The 20848-nt window shown below is 43.8% G+C and overlaps 1 protein-coding gene across 6 annotated transcripts in view; it reads right to left on the minus strand.

The window, feature by feature from the left end:
* LIMCH1 (LIM and calponin homology domains 1) overlaps positions 1 to 20848 on the minus strand; it is a 346004-nt gene that overhangs the window by 180324 nt on the left and 144832 nt on the right. For all 6 annotated transcript variants that reach the window (XM_062213687.1, XM_062213685.1, XM_062213686.1 and 3 more), the window contains exon 3: positions 3386 to 3455. In XM_062213687.1, coding sequence (XP_062069671.1) covers positions 3386 to 3455 — 70 coding nt within the window. The remainder of the gene's footprint in view (positions 1 to 3385; positions 3456 to 20848) is intronic.

Consider the following 20848-nt stretch of genomic DNA (forward strand, 5'->3'; position numbering starts at 1 on the left):
TCTGGAGTTGGAGAGACAGTACTTGGTGAGACATGCTGATTTGGTCAATGCTGTATTGCGCTGAAGTCATGCAAACAAAGAACAAGGGTGTAGAAAGAGAGCAGACATTCGATGTGCGAATGCTGGACGTCCACCAACATAACAGGAGGGAGGAATGGCAGTGCTAGTTTCCACCAGGACCACAGCTAGCACACTGTGTTCTGGAGATGTTGGTTTGGAGGTAACTGGAGAAGAGGAAAGAGCTGGACCAGGTTTGTGGATTCAGGAACCACTAGTGAATGGGCAGTAATTGCTTCAGGAAGTATTTCTGGACTAAAGATGATATCAGCATAGGAATTACAAGTGATAGAGAATAAAGGCAAATAGGGATGTGTTCATTGGGAAAGGACAAAAAAAGGACAAATGATGGTTAGAACCAAGTGGGAAGGAAAATCAAGGTAAAAGCAAAGAGGAGTCAAGTATACAGATAAGAGGCGGTAACTAAGGCTGCCTTACTTTTATGCATCAGACTGCCCAACCGCTCCAAAGCAGAGGCAATATGTAAATAATAACATTGGGTCTGTGATCAGAAAAAACATACAGAAAGATACATGTCTCAAATGCTTAATCTGACTAAAATTATTTATGATTTACATTTTTAAATTAAAGTTCTAAAATCCCTTCCTCTATAGTTACCAGACCCAGCTCTACTTGCATCAGTTTCTATGGATTTCCCTGAGGTCTTCCTTGACTTTTTGCTCCAAGTGTTGCTCATACAACATGAAATCCCAGAGCTCCAAGGTCAGGGGAAGCCACAGGCTTAGAGCCAAAGTGATATTGATCAGTATCATTAAGATTGTGACTTTAATAGTTGAAGAGATTGATTTAATAAAATGTTTAAAATAATTAATGTATGTACTTATAAATATAATACCCATATATTGATTACTTATGTTATATTATTATTCAAGACCATTCCTTCATTTACCTACATATTAACTTACCTGGCTACATGATTCTGATATATGAAATTGTAAGGATCTTTAATGATGAATCACCAACTCACTACTGACCCTAAGAGTTGAAAAAGAGATGGAGAAGACGAACAATTTGGAACATGCTCAATCGGACTGGCCGCAAATGGTGGAGTTAGAAATGTGCCAGGGGATTCCAACACAATCCCATCAAGATGGCATGTACCAATGCCATCGCACTAGTCCAAGTGATCAATTTCAGCTCACAATAGATAGTTCTGATAGGTCTAAGAGTCAAAGAGATCACACAAACAAGACAAGTATCTGCTAATACTAACTGATAGAATCAAAAAGGGAGAGAAAGATCCAACATGGGAAATGGGATACACAGCAGACTCATAGGATGGCAGATGTCCTAAACAACACTCCGGCCTCAGAATCAGCCCTCAAGGCATTCAGATCTGGCTGAAGAGCCCATGAGAGTATAGCAGGCATGGAAAGCCAAGATATCATGGAAAAAAAAAAAAAGACCTAAATGAATGTCTCTGTGAGTGAGATCCCAGTGGAAAGAACGGGGCCATCAAAGAAGGAGGTACCCTTCTCCGAAGGGAGGAGAGAACTTCCACTTTGACTATGACCCTATCGGAATAAGATCGAAGTCAGCGAACTCTAAAGGCTTCCATAGCCCTGGCAACTCATGACTAGAGCCTAGGGAGATTACTGACGCCATGAACAGGAGTGTCAAATTGTTAAATCAGCAACAGGAGTCACTGTGTACTTACACTCCATGTGGGATCTGTCCCTAATGTGTCGTCTAAAGCGAAGTGATGCTATAACTAGTACTGAAACAGTATTTTTATACTTTGCGTTTCTGTGTGGGCACAAACTGATGAGGTCTTTACTAATTATATACTGAATTGATCTTCTGTATATAAAGAGAATTGGAAATGAAAAAAAAAAAACAACCTGGTGTTAAAATGGAAATGGCATAGAAAATTAATTAATTTGAAAAAAAAAATATGTAGGATCTCTGTCTTTAATGTGCTGTACATTGCTATTTAATGCTATAATTAGTAATCCAATGGTAGTTTTTTCACTTTGTGTTGCTATATGGGCAAAATGTTGAAATCTTTACCTAATATATACTAAACTGATCTTCTGTATACAAAGAGAATTGAAAATGAATCTTTACATGAATGGAAGGGGAAAGGGAGCGGGAAGGGGGAGGATTGCGGGCGGGAGGGAAGTTATGGGAGGGGGGAAGCCATTGTAACCCATGGGCTATACTTTGGAAATTTATATTCATTAAATAAAAGTTAAAAAAAAAAAAAGCAAAAAAAAATTAAATAAAGAGAGATCTTTCAAAAAAAAAAAAGCATCACAGAAATAGCAATTCTTAAAAATAAAGAAGATACCCATTTCATGTGACTTGCTTCAACCATCTGCCCTCCTACCAGGATCCATACAATTTTTTTTGTCAGATCTAATTCCAATTAGTCATTATACGTAGCTAAGAAACTCTTAACAACAATCAGTAAGGTCTTAGAATCTTGCCTAAATTCTTGACATTTTTCATTGTTTTCTGCAAAAGTACATGCAAAGAAGGAAATCGCAACAGACACTCGGTGAGTCATTAGAAGGCCACATATATCCTCATTGCTGCTTGTACACATGAGTATACATTTGCAAATGTGTGCAAGTATGCCAAGTTCTTTTCAGAACAAAGATTTGGTTGCCCTCCTGGTCCTCCACCTTTTTTGATATAAAAGCCAACATAAACAATTAAAATCAATTGTCAAGAAATATGAAACTAATCAATGCTTGGAAAAAACACCCTGCTTCTGACCACATGTGAAGATGTCAGCTTTATAGATTTGACATAGGCAGGTTCAGAAGGGCAAGGGTTTTGCTTAAATAGCTCCCCAGATGACATTAGGTCACCTCAGTGCCCATTATGTCTTTACAACAGTTGGTCTACATATGTGGCATTGAAATCAGGTATATTTTTAATATCAAAAATAGCCATTTATTACACGAGTTATGCTTTCTCTTGGAATTCTTTCTCTCTTACCCTGCCCCCCTCCATTCCAGGGAAATGCAGTAAAGAACTGGAATCAGAAAATGTAATTAAAGTCACATTCCTTCCCCTGGGGTCGACCTAATTACCAGCCTCTCACCCCAAAACAAATTTACTTCTTTAAGAATGAAGGCTCTTATCACTCATGGGAAAAATGCAAATAAAGATTAAGATGCCATTTAGGCATCACTGCTATCTTTCATTTTTAAGTGACCTCTCAGTTTAATGGATTCAATGCGTTCTCATTCAAGTGGGATATATATTGCAGGAGAGAAGTGTAATAAATGGTACTGTCATGACCCTTAGGTTGGAGCAAAGGAATATTGGAAAATAAATCTCAATTCTGGATACTCACCAATCCTGCAATGGGGGTAGGCAATCTATTGATCTTTTTAACAAGTCCTGGCTTTATAGCATTCAGCAACCTGTCATGGAAAAGGCAGAATGTCAAGTGAGACAGAAAGCAAGATGGATCACACAAACCACCTTTATCTGGGGCTACAGCTAAATCACTGACTAGGAAAGGCAGTGAATTTAAAGCATGTAGTGATTCTCAATAATCTATCTGCCTTCATGCATGGAAGTGAAGAGCTTTGCCAGCATCAAGCTTGTCTGTGGCAGGTGAAGTTTTCAAACTCGGAAATGACAGGAGAAAAGAAAAGGCAGGGGCCGGAGTGCTTGGAGGGAAAGGGCAAGAAGGCGAGTTGGATAGAAGTTGGGGAGGAATAGTCTAGAATTGGAGCCAGGTATTCCTGTGTAGCTAAGGCATGTTGCCAACTCTTCTGGCTGAGGCAGGAGTCTCTCCAGGGATGCATCAAGTTCAGAGACCAACATCTATCTTTGCAAGCGATTTGCCAAGACAAATTCTACCTCCAGACCCTATTTGTTCTTCAAACAGAGTGGCTTGTTAAATGAGGTTGAGCATCATTTCGAAAAGGGAAGAATATGTTTGGCAAGAGGTTAACCAATCATATCTCGAAGACATTTAACGAGGCTGACTGTGGTTCCCTAGGTACAAACGATATTTGAGTGAACTATTTTCAGGGCAAGGCTGAAATCATGTAAAACTGGTAATAACCACAAGGGCCTGCCAGAGAAACAACTGAAATTGCTGTCTTTGGAAAATATGAATTCAGGGTGAGGGGAAAACGGAAAGAAACTTGGAAAGCCTGGAATGTGGTTAGCATCAGGATAACAGGGGAGAGCACACTGTTTGGAAAATAAGGTATTCATAAAGGAAGAATGGGAGGGAAGGGGTTGTAGAACCAAAGTGTTTATTTTTGCATTCAGGGATTAGCGAGGCGATCAGGTAATCAAGGATACCATGCAGGGAGAAACCCAGGGCAGGAATTTATTATAATTCAGGGGTTAGCAAACTATGACCCACAGGTCAAATCTAGCCCAACACCTGTTTTTCAAAATACAGTTTTACTGGAACACAGCCATGCCTGTTCATTTACATATTTCCCGAGGCTACTTGTGTGCTACACTGCTGAAGAATGTGTGGCCTACAGAGCACACACTTTTTATTATTTGGCACTTTGCAGAAAACATGCTCTAACCTCTGTTACAATTCATGACATGTACAGATCAGTAGCAAAAATTCTTGGAATAATAATTAGCTAAATAGTTTAATAATTAGCCTTGAATTCAGTTTATATTTGACTCTGATACAAGTAGGTATTGATACATTGAAAAATGACTCCACAATGATTGTGGAAGACAGTATATTCTGGTTTTGCACCAAAAAATATAATTGCCTGTTCTTGGTTGCCTTCACTGCAATTCCAACCTGCTGTCCCCCACGTAACACAGAGCACTCGTGCCTTTTGGCCACCTAGAGCTAAAATGGCTGCTCTTGTCATGAACCCAATTCATTTTAACCAAAAGTGCTTCTTTAGAACATATTTTTCTTAAAAGATTTATTTATTTATTTAAAAGGCAGAGTTACAGGGGCAGAGGAATCTATTCACTGGTTCACTCCCTGCATGGCCACAATAGCCAGGACTCAGCCAGGCTGAAGCCAAGAGTCTGAAATTCCATCTGGGTCTCCCACGTAGGTGGCAGGGGCCCACGCACTTGGGTCATCTTCTGCTGCTTTCCCAGGTGCATTTGTAGGGAGCTCAATCAGAATTAGAGCAGCCAGACTTGAATCGGTGCTCATATGGGAAGCTGACACTGCAGGTGGTGGCTTAACCTGCTGCACCACAGTGTTGGCCCCAACTTATTTTGAAATTATTGGTTTTTCAATTGGAAGGTAACATCGTTACTCTTTTCATTTTACAGCTCAGAAAATATAGCCTGGTGATGGTGAGTAACTTCCCTAGAGCTGGTTCATTGCAAAGTCAGGCCCAGCATCTAAGTTTCTTAAATTAGTGCTCTCTCAGGCAATGTCAATACCCAGTAGTCTCTCCATTAAAATGCACAGATAGATACAATATCTCCAAAACCAAATGAGGTTTTTTGTTTGTGTATTTTGTTTATTATCTGAAAGGCAGAGACAGAGATAGAGAGAGCTCCCATTCCCCAGATGCCTCCCTCCATTGGCTGGGGCCAAAGCCAGGAGGCAGGAACTCAGTCAAGTTCTCCAACAGGAGTTGCAGGGGCCCAAGTCCTTGAGTCATTACTGGCTGCCTTCCGCGGTGGGCAATAAGTGGAAACTGGAATCCGCAGCAGTGCCACGACTCCAACTCAGGTACTCCAATATGGGACGCAGTGTCTTAACTATCAGGCCAAACACCCACCCCCTAAGCCAAGTTTTTATTTCTTATAATTTTTTTACGAAGTAGACCACTTTCTACCTTTTCTATTTCTAAAGTTATTTATTTATTTGAAAGGCAGAATGACAAAAAAAGATGGAGTAGCAGACAGAGATAGACACACACACAGATCTCCTATCTGATGCTTTACTCCCCATATGCCTACAATAGTCTGGGCTAGGATAGGCCAAAGACAGGAGCCAAAAACTTTATCTGGACCTACCAAGTGGGTGGCAAGGACTCAAGTACTTGGGCCATCATCTGCTGCCTCCCAAGCACACTGGCAGAAAGCAGGATTGGAATCAGAGGTGGGACTCAACCCCAGGCACTCCCATATGGTATGCAACCAACCCAAGTGGTAGCTTAACCCATGGCGCCAAAGCCAACTTTTTAAATGAACAAAATTCTTAAAACACATTCGTTTCCTCATTAGTTCCTAACAGTGTCACTTTAAAACTGAACTTTTAAATAATATCTGTGTAGAGTATTGATACTTCAAAAGTAACTAAAAAATATACAGAAAATGTTGGTTTTGCTGTAATCACCTCTGTCTCACAGAGCCCCAGTCTGTTCCCTAAGGGAAACCTGAAAGACTTTCCAGGGGAAGATTTATAAAAATCACAAAAGAATTTTTTTACAAGGCAGCTGTAGTACATAGTACTCACTGTCTCACACTGTTTTTCACTTAGCAATGTGCCTTGGAGGTCAGACAACTTACCTTGGAGAGTGTGTCTTATCAGTGCAGATACAGCTATGTCTTTTTTTTTTTTTTGATCTATTTATTTATTTGATAGGCAGAGTTTCAGAAAGTGAGAGGCAGAGGCATAGAGAAAATCTTCCATCTGCTGGTTCACTCCCCAAATGGCCGCAGTGGCTGTGGTTGAGCCAGAGCAAAGTTAGGAGTTAGGAGCTTCTTCTGGGTCTCCCATGTGAGTGCGGAGGTCCCAAGCATTTGGGCCATCTTCTGCTGCTTTCCCAGGTGCATAAGCGGGAAGCTGGATTGGAAGTGGAGCAGCCGGGACTCGAACCAGCACCCATATGGAACGCCAGCACTGCAGGTGGAAGCTTTACCCACTATGCCACAGTGCTGGCCCCACACATGTCTTTTTTAATAGCTGTGGGCCACTGACAGAAGTTCGGTGGTAGGGTATTAGTTTGGAGCGGGATGGGAAGTGGAACAGTCAGGACATGAATTGACACCCATATGGCATGCCAGTATCGCAGGCACTGGAGTGTGTTCACCATAAAGAAATGATAAGTGTTTGAGACAGTAGGTATATTTACTCTGGTTTCAACATCACAGCAATGTATATGTATGTCAAAACATCTATGATACCCCAGAAATTATATACCTTTATGAACATGTCAAAAATTAAAAAGTAGAATTAAAATAAACAAATAAATGTGCCCACACTACAAACAAAATTATAGAAAAATTTAAAACAGGAAGAATTCTTTCCAGCTGTTCATTTATCCAGAATTTTTTTTTTTTTTTTGGACAGGCAGAGTGGACAGTGAGAGAGAGAGACAGAGAGAAAGGTCTTCCTTTTGCCGTTGGTTCACCCGCCAATGGCCGCTGCAGCCGGCGCACCGCGCTGATCCGAAGCCAGGAGCCAGGTGCTTCTCCTGGTCTCCCATGGGGTGCAGGGCCCAACACTTGGGCCATCCTCCACTGCACTCCTGGGCCACAGCAGAGAGCTGGCCTGGAAGAGGGGCAACCGGGACAGAATCCAGCGCCCTGACCGGGACTAGAACCCGGTGTGCCAGCGCTGCTAGGCGGAGGATTAGCCTATTGAGCCGCGGCGCCGGCCCAGAAATTTTTTTTTATCAGTTGCCTGCAGGTTGTTATACACTAGCCAAGTTCTTACTTTTAGGGATTTATCATCTTCACACAAGAGTGGATGGGATCATAGGGGCAAGAGAAAACAAACAAGTAAATACATGAGAAGACAATTTCAGGAAGTGAAAGTGCTAGAAAGACCAGCATAGGAACAGGACATGCAGCATTTGATTGGGTGGCCAAATAACTGTTCCAGAGAGCCAATATTTCAGGAAACAGTTGAATGACACATGTGTATTAGCCAAGAAGAGATATGAGAGTGGGGATTCCAGAAATACAGAACAGATTGAGAAAAAAGAAAACTTTGGGGGCTGGTATTGTGGCACAGCGGGTTGAGCCTGATGCTTCCAGTGCCAGTATCCCCTATGGGCGCTGGTTCAAGTCCCAGCTGCTCCACTTCTGATCCAGCTCCCTGCTAATGCACCTGGGAAAGGAGCCGAGGATGGCCCAAGTCCTTGGGCCCCTGCAGCCACATGGAGGACCAGGAAGAAGCTTCCGGCTCCTGGCTTCTGTCTGGTCCAGTTCTGGCCATTGTGGTCATTTGGGGAGTAAACCAGCAGATGGAAGATCTCTCTCTCCCTCTCTTTCTGTAACTCTGACTTTCAAATAAATAAACAAATATTTTTTTAAAAAAGGGAAAACTTTGAAGCAAGAGCATATGAGTGTTTGGTGTATTCAAAGAATGACTGAAAGACCAATGTAGCCAACAAGGGTGAGTAGAAGGAAACAACCTGTGACCACCAAGGCGAGGCAAATCCAGGCCCAAGTAAAGCATCTAGATTTTCTCAAGTTTTATGTGAAGCATTAGAAAATTATTTAGATGGAAACTGAAATGATCCAGTTTATATTTCTAAAATATCACCATATGCTTATAGGTATAAAATAAATTTATAACTACTTGCATGGAGAAAATGTCTTCCTTTTTTTTTTTTTTTGACAGGCAGAGTGGACAGTGAGAGAGAGAGACAGAGAGAAAGGTCTTCCTTTTGCCGTTGGTTCACCCGCCAATGGCCACCGTGGCTGGAGTGCTGCGGCTGGCGCACCACGCTGATCCAAAGGCAGGAGCCAGGTGCTTATCCTGGTCTCCCATGGGGTGCAGGGCCCAAACACTTGGGCCATCCTCCACTGCACTCCTGGGCCACAGCAGAGAGCTGGCCTGGAAGAGGGGCAACCGGGACAGGATCGGTGCCCCGACCGGGACTAGAACCCGGTGTGCCGGCGCCGCAAGGCGGAGGATTAGCCTATTGAACTGCGGCGCCGGCAGAAAATGTCTTCCTATTAAAATCACAGATATCAGAAAGCAGATAAATAAAACATCATTTAAAAATGTATAACACTCAAGCATGAAAGAAGGGAAGAACAGTGAATTTGGAACAGTAGTCTAGGTTTTAACAGCTAACTACAGCACACCTCAGCTATGAGTCACTAGGAAGTCACTTACTCGGGGTCTCAGCTTACTCTTTAATAAAATGGAGACTTAAAAATAAAACCCTTCACCTTCCATCCAGATTTGGGGTAAGGATCCAACAGGATGTTACATGTTGTTAGCACTTGATAAATAGAACCTTGCATATTCACTCATGTAGTACACTCAGTAGATCCCTTTTAACCAGGTACATGCAAGTTATTCTGGTTTGAACTTTTCCATTACCTAACTGCCAAAGACTAAAATAAGTTTTATTTGTTTTCTTTTTCTGGCCACCTTGGATAAAAATCTCACACAAATGAACCAAATCACCATGTGTGGCTAGCTGCCTGCTACACGTCTGGTGAGAAACTACTAGAAGAAAAGTTATGATCTGGACAACCCCTCAATTATGAAAAAGTTAATGGCAATGAAAATAAGCAAAAATTTCTTAAACGACAGAAATTCAACAGGAACTGCTAAATTCTTATATTCTGAATCTAAGACACTAAGTAAAACCCACTTCAAGCAAGGTTAGCCCAGAGGTTCCTTTGTGTACTCAACAAATGTTTATTGAGGACACATGATTTCTGAACTGAAGCTTGGTTCTGGGGATACAAAGTAGGCAGAGAACACCTGATGTCTCTTCCTCTTGTGGTATTCTCACTAGTGGGTTTAAAACTCACAGGAAGATCAGAACTGTGCACATGTGTGGTTCACTGGCATCTCACTGAACACACCACCACCCTGAATTTTTGAGAAGGTAATAAAGACATGTTTCTGCACATACTTTATGGGACACACTCTTAAAAGATTAACAATTAGACTCCTTAAATAAGCAATTATTGAGCCACTCAGGAATGACGCTGATGTTTTGTCTCGGTCACAGACTGCATTTTACAACTCTTTGTACCTTTAACATCCAGCCTTTCAAACACTGTTTAATGGCTATAAAATACAAAGTGCAAAAATTTTCTTCTAATGACAACCATTTTTTTTTTTTAATTTGAACCCCTACTCTAGGAGAGAGACATTTCGTTTCAGACTGACTTCTCTAAGAGCCTATATATAGGCCGGCACCGTGGCTCAACAGGCTAATCCTCCGCCTTGCAGCGCCGGCACACTAGGTTCTAGTCCTGGTCTGGGTGCCGGATTCTGTCCCGGTTGCTCCTCTTGCAGGCCAGCTCTCTGCTGTGGCCCAGGAGTGCAGTGGAGGATGGCCCAAGTGTTGGGCCCTGCACCCCATGGGAGACCAGGAGAAGCACCTGGCTCCTGCCTTCGGATCAGCATGGTGCGCCGGCCACAGCGCGCCGACCGCGGCGGCCATTGGAGGGTGAACCAACGGCAAAAGGAAGACCTTTCTCTCTGTCTCTCTCTCTCACTGTCCACTCTGCCTGTCCAAAAAAAAAAAAAAAAAAAAAGAGCCTATATAATAGGTCTTCAAGGGGCACGGCACTAACAACACCACGACAACGACCTATTACAAGACCATCTAGACATTAAGGATTGTACCAATGGGCAGCTTGTTTGTTATTGGGCTGTAATATGAACATCAACATCAAAGGTACACTTTTTAAAAGGAGAGCAAATTTTAAAAGGATTAAATTTACCAGTCATTCAGTTCAGAAATTCAATTTTAACATTTAGCCTAGAGTTTGGAGCATAGCAAAGGGGCCATCTATACCTGAAACACTGGGTTGGAAAAATTCATGCTCAAATCTCATGGGAAATCACTTTATTCTTTGCAACAAGAGATTACATCATCATCTCATTAGCTTGGTTTGTACAGCTGCATTGGGCAACTAGGATCACAAAATTACCCACTCTGTGTCCCTTTGAATTTGGTTCAATAGTGTTTTTCTGTGTGGTTCCCTTGACCACTTTCTGGGTTTGACTATGGACCCTGGACAGTGGTATATGCACTTCTATTTAATCTAACATGGCATCTGTTCTTGAACCTAAGCATGAGATCAATTTAACCTTCACCATAAACCTGTTACAGATGTCATTTTTAAAGATTTCGTTTTAGAGTTGCCTTGGCAAAACCAGGAAAATTAACAAACCCTCTGAGGTCCACAAAAAATGACTAAAATATAGGGAAAAGTGAAACCTGACCCAAAAAAGGAGTTCATATGAACAAAATAGTGTTGGAATGCAACATGCATCATTAATATCTACCAAATGTCTGTGGGGCGTGTGCGTTATCTGGAACGTGTGTAGCATAGGTCACCTCTGGGCCCCTTGTCTCAAGCACACACTAAGAGTGGATCACAGGAGCTTTAGAAGGGCTTTGTAGTCTTGGAATTCCAAGAAGCTGGGCCTGACCCTCCGCATTCTAGAACTCAGTAGTGCTGTGATTATCCCACTACAGGCCCCGTGGCAGGCCCTGCTCAGCACACTTGCCTGCCGTCTCTCCTGGGCACCCAGCCCAGGCCATTTCCCAAGCCTGTTTGTTACTGCTGTGCTGTGGGAATGTAACACACTTCTGGCCACTGGAGAGAGAGTGGGCCAGTATGTGTAACACCTATCACACCTAGGCCTGGCAGAAAGACCTCTCCCAGGCAACTCTCCATTCTCCTGCTCTCCTCGTGGACTTGTTAGATGCTGATAACCAGAAAGTCCTAGGAAATCATGCACTGAGCTTGGAGGCTATTAGCTCAGGTCCCTAAATAACTGCCCGAGCACAGTGGTCTCCACCCTTCCCTGCTGCCAAAATCAGGCTTATACAAGAGTAGAGACGCACTTCCGTGGTAGGAAGCACTGAGATTTCAGGGCTGCTTAGTCACAGGAGCCTGCAGGACTGAACCAGCACAACTTTCCAGAAGGGCCTTTGCCCATTAAAAGGGGAGGGGGCTCTACCTTGGCAAACTGTACCCACGAAAACTCTCTCCCCAAACGTGAAAATAAACAGCTGGACACATCCTTTCCCCCTGAATCTCATTGGGACTGCAGCAAAATGAAGACACCTCTCTGTGGGGGCAAACTCTTGAAATCTTTACTTAGTATAGAGTTGATCTTCTGTATATAAAGATAATTAAAAATGAATCTTAATGAAGAATGGGATGGGCCGGCGCCGCGGCTCACTAGGCTGATCCTCCGCCTGCGGCACCGGCACCCCGGGTTCTAGTCCCGGTTAGGGTGCCAGTTCTGTCCCGGCTGCCCCTCTTCCAGTTCAGCTCTCTGCTGTGGCCCAGGAGTGCAGTGGAGGATGGCCTAAGTGCTTGGGCCTTTTGCACCCACATGGGAGACCAGGAGAAAGCACCTGGCTCCTGGCTTCGGATCGGCACAGTGCGCCGGTCGAAGCAGCCATTTGGGGGTGAACCAATGGAAGGAAGACCTTTCTCTCTGTCTCTCTCTCTAACTCTGCCTGTCAAAAAAAAAAAAGAATGGGATGGGAGAGGGAGTGGGAGATGGGATGGTTTGCAGTTGCGAGGGTGGTTATGGGGGGAAGAACCGCTATAATCCAAATGTTGTACTTTTGAAATTTATATTTATTAAATAAAAGTTTTCTATAAAAAATGGGGTGTTATAAACACATGGATCCTTCTAAATTTTCCTACAATTTACAGGGGAAAAAGAAATTCTTCCATATCAGCACCATTCCTAATACTGAAACCAACTAACACTAATAAAATAATCTGTCAGCATGGAAGGAAAAGAAGAATGATCTGAAGATCTAGAGATCTTGCGATTCATTTTCAGTCTCTCTGAGTCTGTCATTTGCATGACCATGCAATCTGGGCTCTAAAAGAGACATGAGAGTCGAATGACATAATGTAGACAAGGAGATGATCACTGAAGGAGGTGTAGGCAAAGTCGGAGGTGACAGCACCTGCCCTCTGCAGGCTGGGATTACAAGTTCAGGCTTCCAAACCTGAGCAGGGTGCTTCCCTAGGAAGCCTCACTGCCTGCCTTTCAATAGATAACCTCCAGCCACCAGAATCGGCCATCTTTAGCAACCTGCCCACTGCGCCCACCACACCACATGTATCACCTAGATTTGGCCACACTCTTTCCCTCTTCCAATTACTTCCAGGCTCCTGTGTGCCCACAAGATACCTCCAAATGCCTCCACTGGTAATTAAGCCCTTTCATCCCCTCAACTGTCTTTCCTACCATGCCTCCTTTTCAGGGTCCCCCCTGCTTTAATAAGCTACAAGGTCAAGACAACACACATGACTAATGAACCATGAAAGCTGGCAACACACGAACAGAATCTAGTATAACCAAATAAAATGGAACTAAAGTTACTCTGAGATGGGTAACAATACATGTAATCATCATTGTGCTATGTGGTGATTATGCAGAAATGACTGTAATTAGCACTTCTTGTGCACAGTTGAACTCCAGTTATTGCCGGGTTTATTGTCAAGAGGGTGGAGAGAAAATTCGGAAAAGTGAAATTGCTGCGATGCATCCCTGAAGGCTTCTGTGTCCAGTCTTGGGTGGGATAAGCAGCCAAGTCCTTGCTCTCGCTGCTTCTTCAGTAAGAGGTTCTCAGGAGGAAGGGTTCCAGGACTGGGCTCCATAAAATTCCAAGAATAGTAGGAGTCTCCAGAGACAGAAAGAAAAATTCCTGGGTTACAATCCCAACTCCGAAACTCCCTAGGTAAGTTATGGGAGTATTCTACATCCATGAGCCTCAGTTTCCTCCTCTGTCAAATGGGGAGAAAATATCTACTAGTCATAGCATGAGCATGTGGAGTAAGTGAAATAATGCATGTAATATACTTGGCATGGTCCAGTGTGTAGTACTCACTTCATCGCTGGCAGGTGCTATTACCATCTCCCCAAGAAACTGTGGGCCCCAGCCCTCCCACAGGTGGAAGTCTAATGCGTCAGCTGTTGCTTCACTTCTCTTCCTAAGGACCCTCCCTGTGGCTGAAGCTATGCAGAGAGAGATAAAGGAACAGACGTGAGGGAATGAGATCATGTTAGCCCTTTTGAAGGGCAGGCCTACATGGGCGTAGTCTCTGGACGGGCAGGAGGCAACAGAAAAGCTAGGCCTGGGGAGGAAGGAAGGGAGGACACCGACAAAGGGCAGGCAGTGCGAAGTTCCCAGGTCAAACCTGGCTACACTGTGGCTGCATCAGCGTGAGCTCTGGCTCTGCTCGTGCTCTCTCTCGTACTCTCTCGCTCCGTAATTGTGACTTTAAAAAAAATAAATCCTTAAGAAACCAACAAAAAAAGAATGGTTCCTTTCCTGTGGGTAACCAAAGGAAAAATTTAGGACAATTGAGGCAGGAATTTCGCTCACTTGATTGTGGGAAGGAGGCAGCCCACCCAGCCTGACAGCCCATTAGAGACAATCAAAAAATGAATTATTAAGGAAATACAATTAGGGAGCTACTAAATCCTCTTAAATCCCAGCAAAGCCTAATCCAGAATATAACTCCACAGGCAGGCAAAGGGGAGGCCTGTTTCTTCTGTCACATACAAGCAGTATGTAGTGAAACCTGCTGTTGCATACACTTTTCAATCCATTGATCATTTGGATAAATGTGTATTAAATTTGTTCAAGAAGAGAGAAATAAAGCGTATGATTTAAATCAGCACAATTCAAATATTAATAAGGCACAGGTTGACAGGGTAAAGGAAATCACCACATTTTGAAGCAAATGGTGACTAAATATTAATTATGCTAAAGTAAGTTTCACGTATGTTTTTTAGATGCATCAAAACAAACTCTAACCACAGCCTACTGCGTCTGGGTCATGTAAAACTGTATCTTAGAAAAGGATATGAGGATTGTATAATGTTAAAGGGACAGAAATTTACAAAGATGGGTGAGCTGGGAAGGGTTCAAATGCAAGATGCTCAAATGCACACAAGAACTCCCCAAGTAGACTCAGTAAATGATGCCTAAAGAACAGTTTGAATGGGAACAGTGTCTCCCACTGTGCTAAGAGCTTCCCTTTTGGATAGGAACCAAAGGCTGTTTTTTTGGTGAGCATTCAAAAAAAAGCCACACTGGGGGGCCATTCTGCACATTTTGAGAGTGCTCCACATTGGCCTACTATGTTCTCCATCTGTTTTCTGCTTTCGGAACAGACGCCTGTTGGGGATATTCAGTTCTTGTCTAAATCCCCACCTAAGCCAGGTCAATCTTCAAACAAAAAGCAGCTTTTCACACTCGATCTTTTTTGAAAAAAATAATAAAAGGAAGGGGTTGAAATGTCCTCATTTGAACTTAAAGGCTTAATGAGTCTTGGTGCCAAAAACCTGGAGCTAGGCCAAGTCAGTGAGGCCAGTTGTGATTTGGCAGAGAGACGAGAGAATCCTACATGGAAAGCCTATCCAATTCTTACCAGCCTGCTAAGGCCAAAGTCAGTAACAGCAGAAGGACCCAACTTTCCTGAGATCTGAGTGAACATCTGGGCTAGAAAAAGAGCTGTAGACCAGGAGTTCAAAGACTGTGCTCCCCACCTGGGGTTCCCACCTAATAAAAGAGGGGCTGGAAGATCCAGGTTGTTCACCTACCTGAGTTGCTGTGAGGATTCACAAAGGAGTATGTGAATACTGAACAAAGAAAGCACCAGTCTGAAGTTGCCAACAACTGGGATGGCCAAGTTGGCCCAGAACAATCCCCAGAGCCCACCTGCTGTTGCCATGTCTCATCCCATTAACACCCCCTTTCACTCTCAACAGTGACTCATTTCCAATGACAAACTATGAGCTCGCTGCATGAATGAGTCATTGAGTCTCACTAACCATGCATCTTTGTCAAAAGCTTAGGAAAATATTGCCATATGTAGTTTATACTACATAAGGTCTCTAACAATAACCTGTTAAAATGATGCAAAAGCATCAGCAAGACTTAAACACAATTACATGGACTCATGATGATTTGACTGGCAGCTCCCAGAGTTGGGTAGTAATTGACCAGAGGTCCCTAGCACCTCCTTCAACAAGCATGGCAGGTCTTATCTGAGGCCACATTCAACCTGACGTCTGCTGGGGCCATGCAATATAGGTGACCTCCACCTTCCTAAGTCATCTTTGCTCCCCTGCTGCCCATGACATCACACTTTCCTGGGTTTCCTCTCATCTCAGTCACAGCTATTTTGTGAGCTTTTCTTTCTTTCTCCCACACTGACCCAGGGCAGGGACTACGTCAAACTGGGACTTTGCTTTGCTGCTCTTTTCTGGTATAGTTGTCCTATCACAGACTTCCATTATCTCCAGCTTGATGGTCCGTGATGGCTCCAAAATCCAGTATGTGTAAGTTAAATCCATCATCTCACCCCTAAGTTATAGGTCCTGTCTATATCCCAAACTCAACCTGCTCAAACTGAAATCTACATTCTATTAAGGAATAGGGGATATTTTCTGTCTTGCCTCAAGAGCCCCACCCCTCAACTTGTTATTAAGAGCTGAAGTTATTCTTTATACTTTTCTCTTATTCATCACTACTCTCAACCAAATTCTGTTATTTCGTTGGAATTCTCATTTCTATTACTCTGAGGATCAAACTAAAAAAAAAAAAATCCTTCTCTGGATTACAAGGCCTGGCACAGTCTTGACCCCGATCTCTTACTATCATTCTCTCTCCCTTCTTGTCTACATTTTAGCCAAGCAATTCCACCACAATTCCACCAATACACAGAGCTCCTTCCCGCCTTAGGGCTTTCTAACATGTTGTTCAGCCTGAGCATGTTTCTCCCTCCTTCCATCCCCCTTCCCTATTTCCAGGAGGAAGAACAGAACTTCCACTCTTCATTCGAGTCTCCGCCTCAATGTCACTCCTGGAGGAGTTTATACCTCATTTGGAGTCGGGAGTCAGATTCTGGAACTTACCAACCCTTCCCCCCTTACATGACTTGACTGCACAGAGTACTGGACTTCATAGGTAACTGACCATATCATGAGTGGGTTCTTAAAAAGCTCATATGACTGAAGAAAACCAATCCCTCCCTCATCAGTCTGTCTGCCAAACACAGCGCACTCATGCATGACTCCAAGTCTGTCTTGCTGTTGTGCCTGGAGGATGCTACGACACAATTTATAACAAGAACAATACACTCCTCCCTGATTCCAGCTGAAGAGTTGTAATTTCCTGACTGATACGGAGGCTGGGTGTACCTGTTGTTCTAGTATGTGGTCTTTGACTCAGTGGCTGACACAGAGCTCTTACTCCCTTGGAACTTCCTGGGCAACGGTCAGCTCTTTTTCTCTAATGAGGTAACACTTAGCTTCTGGAGGGGAGCTCATCGCAAGAAAGACAAAGTCATGATCAGAAGTTTGGAACTTTCAGTCCCCACCTCCATTATCTGGGAAGAGGAGAGAGGCCAGAAACGGAGCTAACCACTCACGCCCATGTGATGAATCCTCCCTAAGAATCTCTAACGCTAAGTCTTGGAGAGATTCTGGGTTTGCTGAACATATGGAGGTGCTGGAATGGTGACCCACCCAGGAAGGCCTGGGAACTCCATGCCCCCGCCCTATCCTTTCTCCTGTGTATGTCTTCCTTTGGGCTGTTCGTCTGGATCCTTTATCACATCCTTTATGATAAACAGGTCAGTGCAAGTAAGGGGTTTTCCTGAGTTCTGTAAGCCATTTTAGCAAATAAGCAAATCCAAAAAGGGGTAATGAGAATCTCCAACTTACAACCAAGTCAGAGAAAAGTTGTGAGTAACCTGGGGAACTACTACTTGCAATGAGTATCTGATGTTGAGAGAAGTGTGGTGGGACTTAACCTCTGAAGTCTGCACTGACTCCAGTTAGTGCTGGGACTGAATTCAACCCAGGACACTCAGCTAGTACTGGAGAATTGATTAGTATATGGAAACACACACACACACACACACACATTTAGGTTACCAGAGTGTCATGCAAGTAAAAAGAAAGAAGTTTGTTTCTCCCATAAAGATGCCTTTCTCTTTCCATCAGCCTATTCTTGTCTTTAGCAAAATTGGAACATCTCAGTAACTATATCCCAAACCACAAAATCTCCTTGTCTAACCTCACTAAATCTCGGAGATTAAATCTTGGTCACTTTTGCATGTACCCATGCTCTGGTTTACACTGGCTCTTAACTGCTTTGTGTGTGTGTTCACTCTCCAGGCACACTATAAAACTTTTAAGGATCACATTTTACATTCCCTTTTCATGCTCTGTGGGTGCCTGATTTGGCACATGATCAGTATGCAACCTGTCCTCCATGTGATAAAATGTCTCCTTGCAAAGCTACTGCCTCAACTCCCAACCTGTCCTAGAAGATTAGTACATGTCCATGGCACACAACACATCTCATGCTGAAATCATGACAAGAATCCAAGACAAGCTCTCCTTCCTAGAACAATCAGCTCATTTATCAGTGATGATATAAACAAGTATTTGCCAACAGATTTCTTATCTTTAGAAAATTATTTCAGCAACATAAGAACCGAGACAAAAATCCACTAAGACATTCTTTATTGGTCACTTATTTGCAGACTAACATACTTAGACTTTGAATTCCATGGATATGTATCTGCAAAACAAAACTCATAAATTCGGCTCAAAGATGCCTGGGAACATGGGAAATTGTAATGAAGGACTTCACACCTAAAGAAAGCAAATCAGTCAATCCATTGGCCTCCCAGTCTTCAGGGATGGGTCTGTGCTTTAAAGTAAGTGTGTGAGTGTGTGTGTGTGTGTGTGTGGAGAGAGAGAGAGAGAGAGAGAGAGAGCGAGCGAGCGCTACAGAGAGAGACTAGGATTGGAAGAAACTTAGAGGAAGTCACTGATGACCAGGTGATCTTTATAGAAATCTTTCTACTGGGTCTTAAGTTATTCAGCAAGCATTTATGATGGACGTATTGGGTGCCAGACTGGTGTCCAATGAGTGAAACTGAAAGAGAAATGGGAGGATTCATGAAGAAGCTCTCCATCTGGTACAGACATAGGACAGCAGAGTTGGGCACATGTACTTAGAACTCACTAATTTTTTGCCTAGAAGTTTCTAAAACAGCTTTCCAGTGAAAGAGTTCACAGCAGACTGGAGGAAGCAAGAGGAAATGACATCAACACAGAGGTCAAGGTTATTGTTTCCAAAACAATCGCTGTAGGCCCCAAGCTCTGCCAGCCAAAGTTCATTAATCACAGATGATCAAGTTTGTAAAGGAACCAAATTTTCTTGCCCAGTTTTTGATCCCAAGCTAGGCAAGAGATGCTAGAAAGTAAAATCCAAATTCCTTTATCCTGTGGCTGCCTGAGGGAATGAGCTGATGGGTGCCCAGTGACACAGGGGTGCACTGACCATGTCATATTCGTAACTGACTTCTGGCTTATTTCCTACACTAATAATGAGGCAGCCAGTGGCACAGTGTGCCAACCAAGAGAGACACCATGCTGCGCACGTTAGTGCATTCTTTCACTGCACTCTCCCAGGCACCTCACGAGGTAGCGACTTTGCCATTACATAGATGAAGGCAGGAGAGTGAACACTGAAGTGCCTGCTATGCTCCAAGCACTGAACAAAGAATTCTGTGCCTATTCCTGAGCGAGCCATTTAACCCTCAGGACGATGCTATCACTCAGTACAATGTTACAGAAGAGTAAACTGGGACTCCCAGAGGTTGGTAACTTGTCTAAGGACACCCAGGAGGCAAATCTAGACTCTGCTTGGTATACTAGGTTGAACCATGGGGAATGGCATTAGTGGACTGGTTTGGATCTACTAACACAAAAATTTCATAGGAGTCAATGTCAGGGTTCCAAATTCCATTCATTTTCCTCTGTATTCTCTCCTAGCACAGCTCAACTGGTTTTAGTAAATAAACACCTATCCTTGGGCAGTAACACCAAAGAAAGACAATAAAAGGAAGATGATGAAAATCAAACCCAAGAATAAAGAGCAGGCTATCAGATAGAAGCAGGGGGAGAATATAACCACAGTCACCGAAAGAATCCAGCTTTACATTTCTGGACAGGCAAGATACAAAGGGCCCTGCACAGAGTATTTGCCTGCTGCCATTGTCAGGAAGCATGCAGGAGCCTGCGGGTCAGTATGGGTTCTTCCTGTAACTAGGAGGCACTACCGGCAGGGCCAGCGTGTGTAGCATCTGTATTGGTGGGACTGAAGCAGGAAGAGATGCCAATAGCACCTCTGAGGAGAGACACACTGCACCAAACGCAAAGCCCACCGGTGGGACCCTGGGAGGTTTGAGCAGCACTGCTAGGATCCTATTATCCAGATCCCTAGAAGAACTGGTTAAAGGAACCCCAGCTACGCAGAACAGAGAGATGACAGCACTAACGCCCAAGTGGCAGGTGACAGCCCTGAATCCCAGAGGAAAAGATCTCAGGTATGCAGAGACAGCCCTAGAGCCAGGACAGAGAGAGTGGGAAAGGCAAAGGCTTTGGCCAGGGAGGCAGCCAATGGGCATGAGAAACTCACACAGACAGCCCCACGTCTTCTGGCCCATGTCCAGGGTGCCCAGTGCCACCTTATTGAGTAGGGGACACTGGAAAGTGTAGACCACTCAGAGGCCATCTGTCTATGGCTTGCTGAAAGAACTGTAACTGGAAGAAGGTTCCCAAGTGCCCCAGGGCATCAGGGTGAGGGATGCTACTGTGAGTACTGCATTGACAGCAGGTGTATCAGGAGACAAATGATGGCTCCTGGTAGCATCAGCCCAAACCTGTGGTGCGGGGAGGCAACAAGCCCAGGGAAGGGCTCAGAGCTAGTGGCAGGTATCACCTCCAGTCCAGGGGGATGACCAGCAATGGTCAGAGCCCGTTTCCCAGGACAAGGCTTTTCTCCACAACACTTCCAGAAAGGGGTGATCTGTAGCTGTCACCCCACCTCACCAGGGAAATTTAAGGCACAGA

Source organism: Lepus europaeus, chromosome 16 (assembly GCF_033115175.1).
Source record: "Lepus europaeus isolate LE1 chromosome 16, mLepTim1.pri, whole genome shotgun sequence".
NCBI lineage: Eukaryota > Metazoa > Chordata > Mammalia > Lagomorpha > Leporidae > Lepus > Lepus europaeus.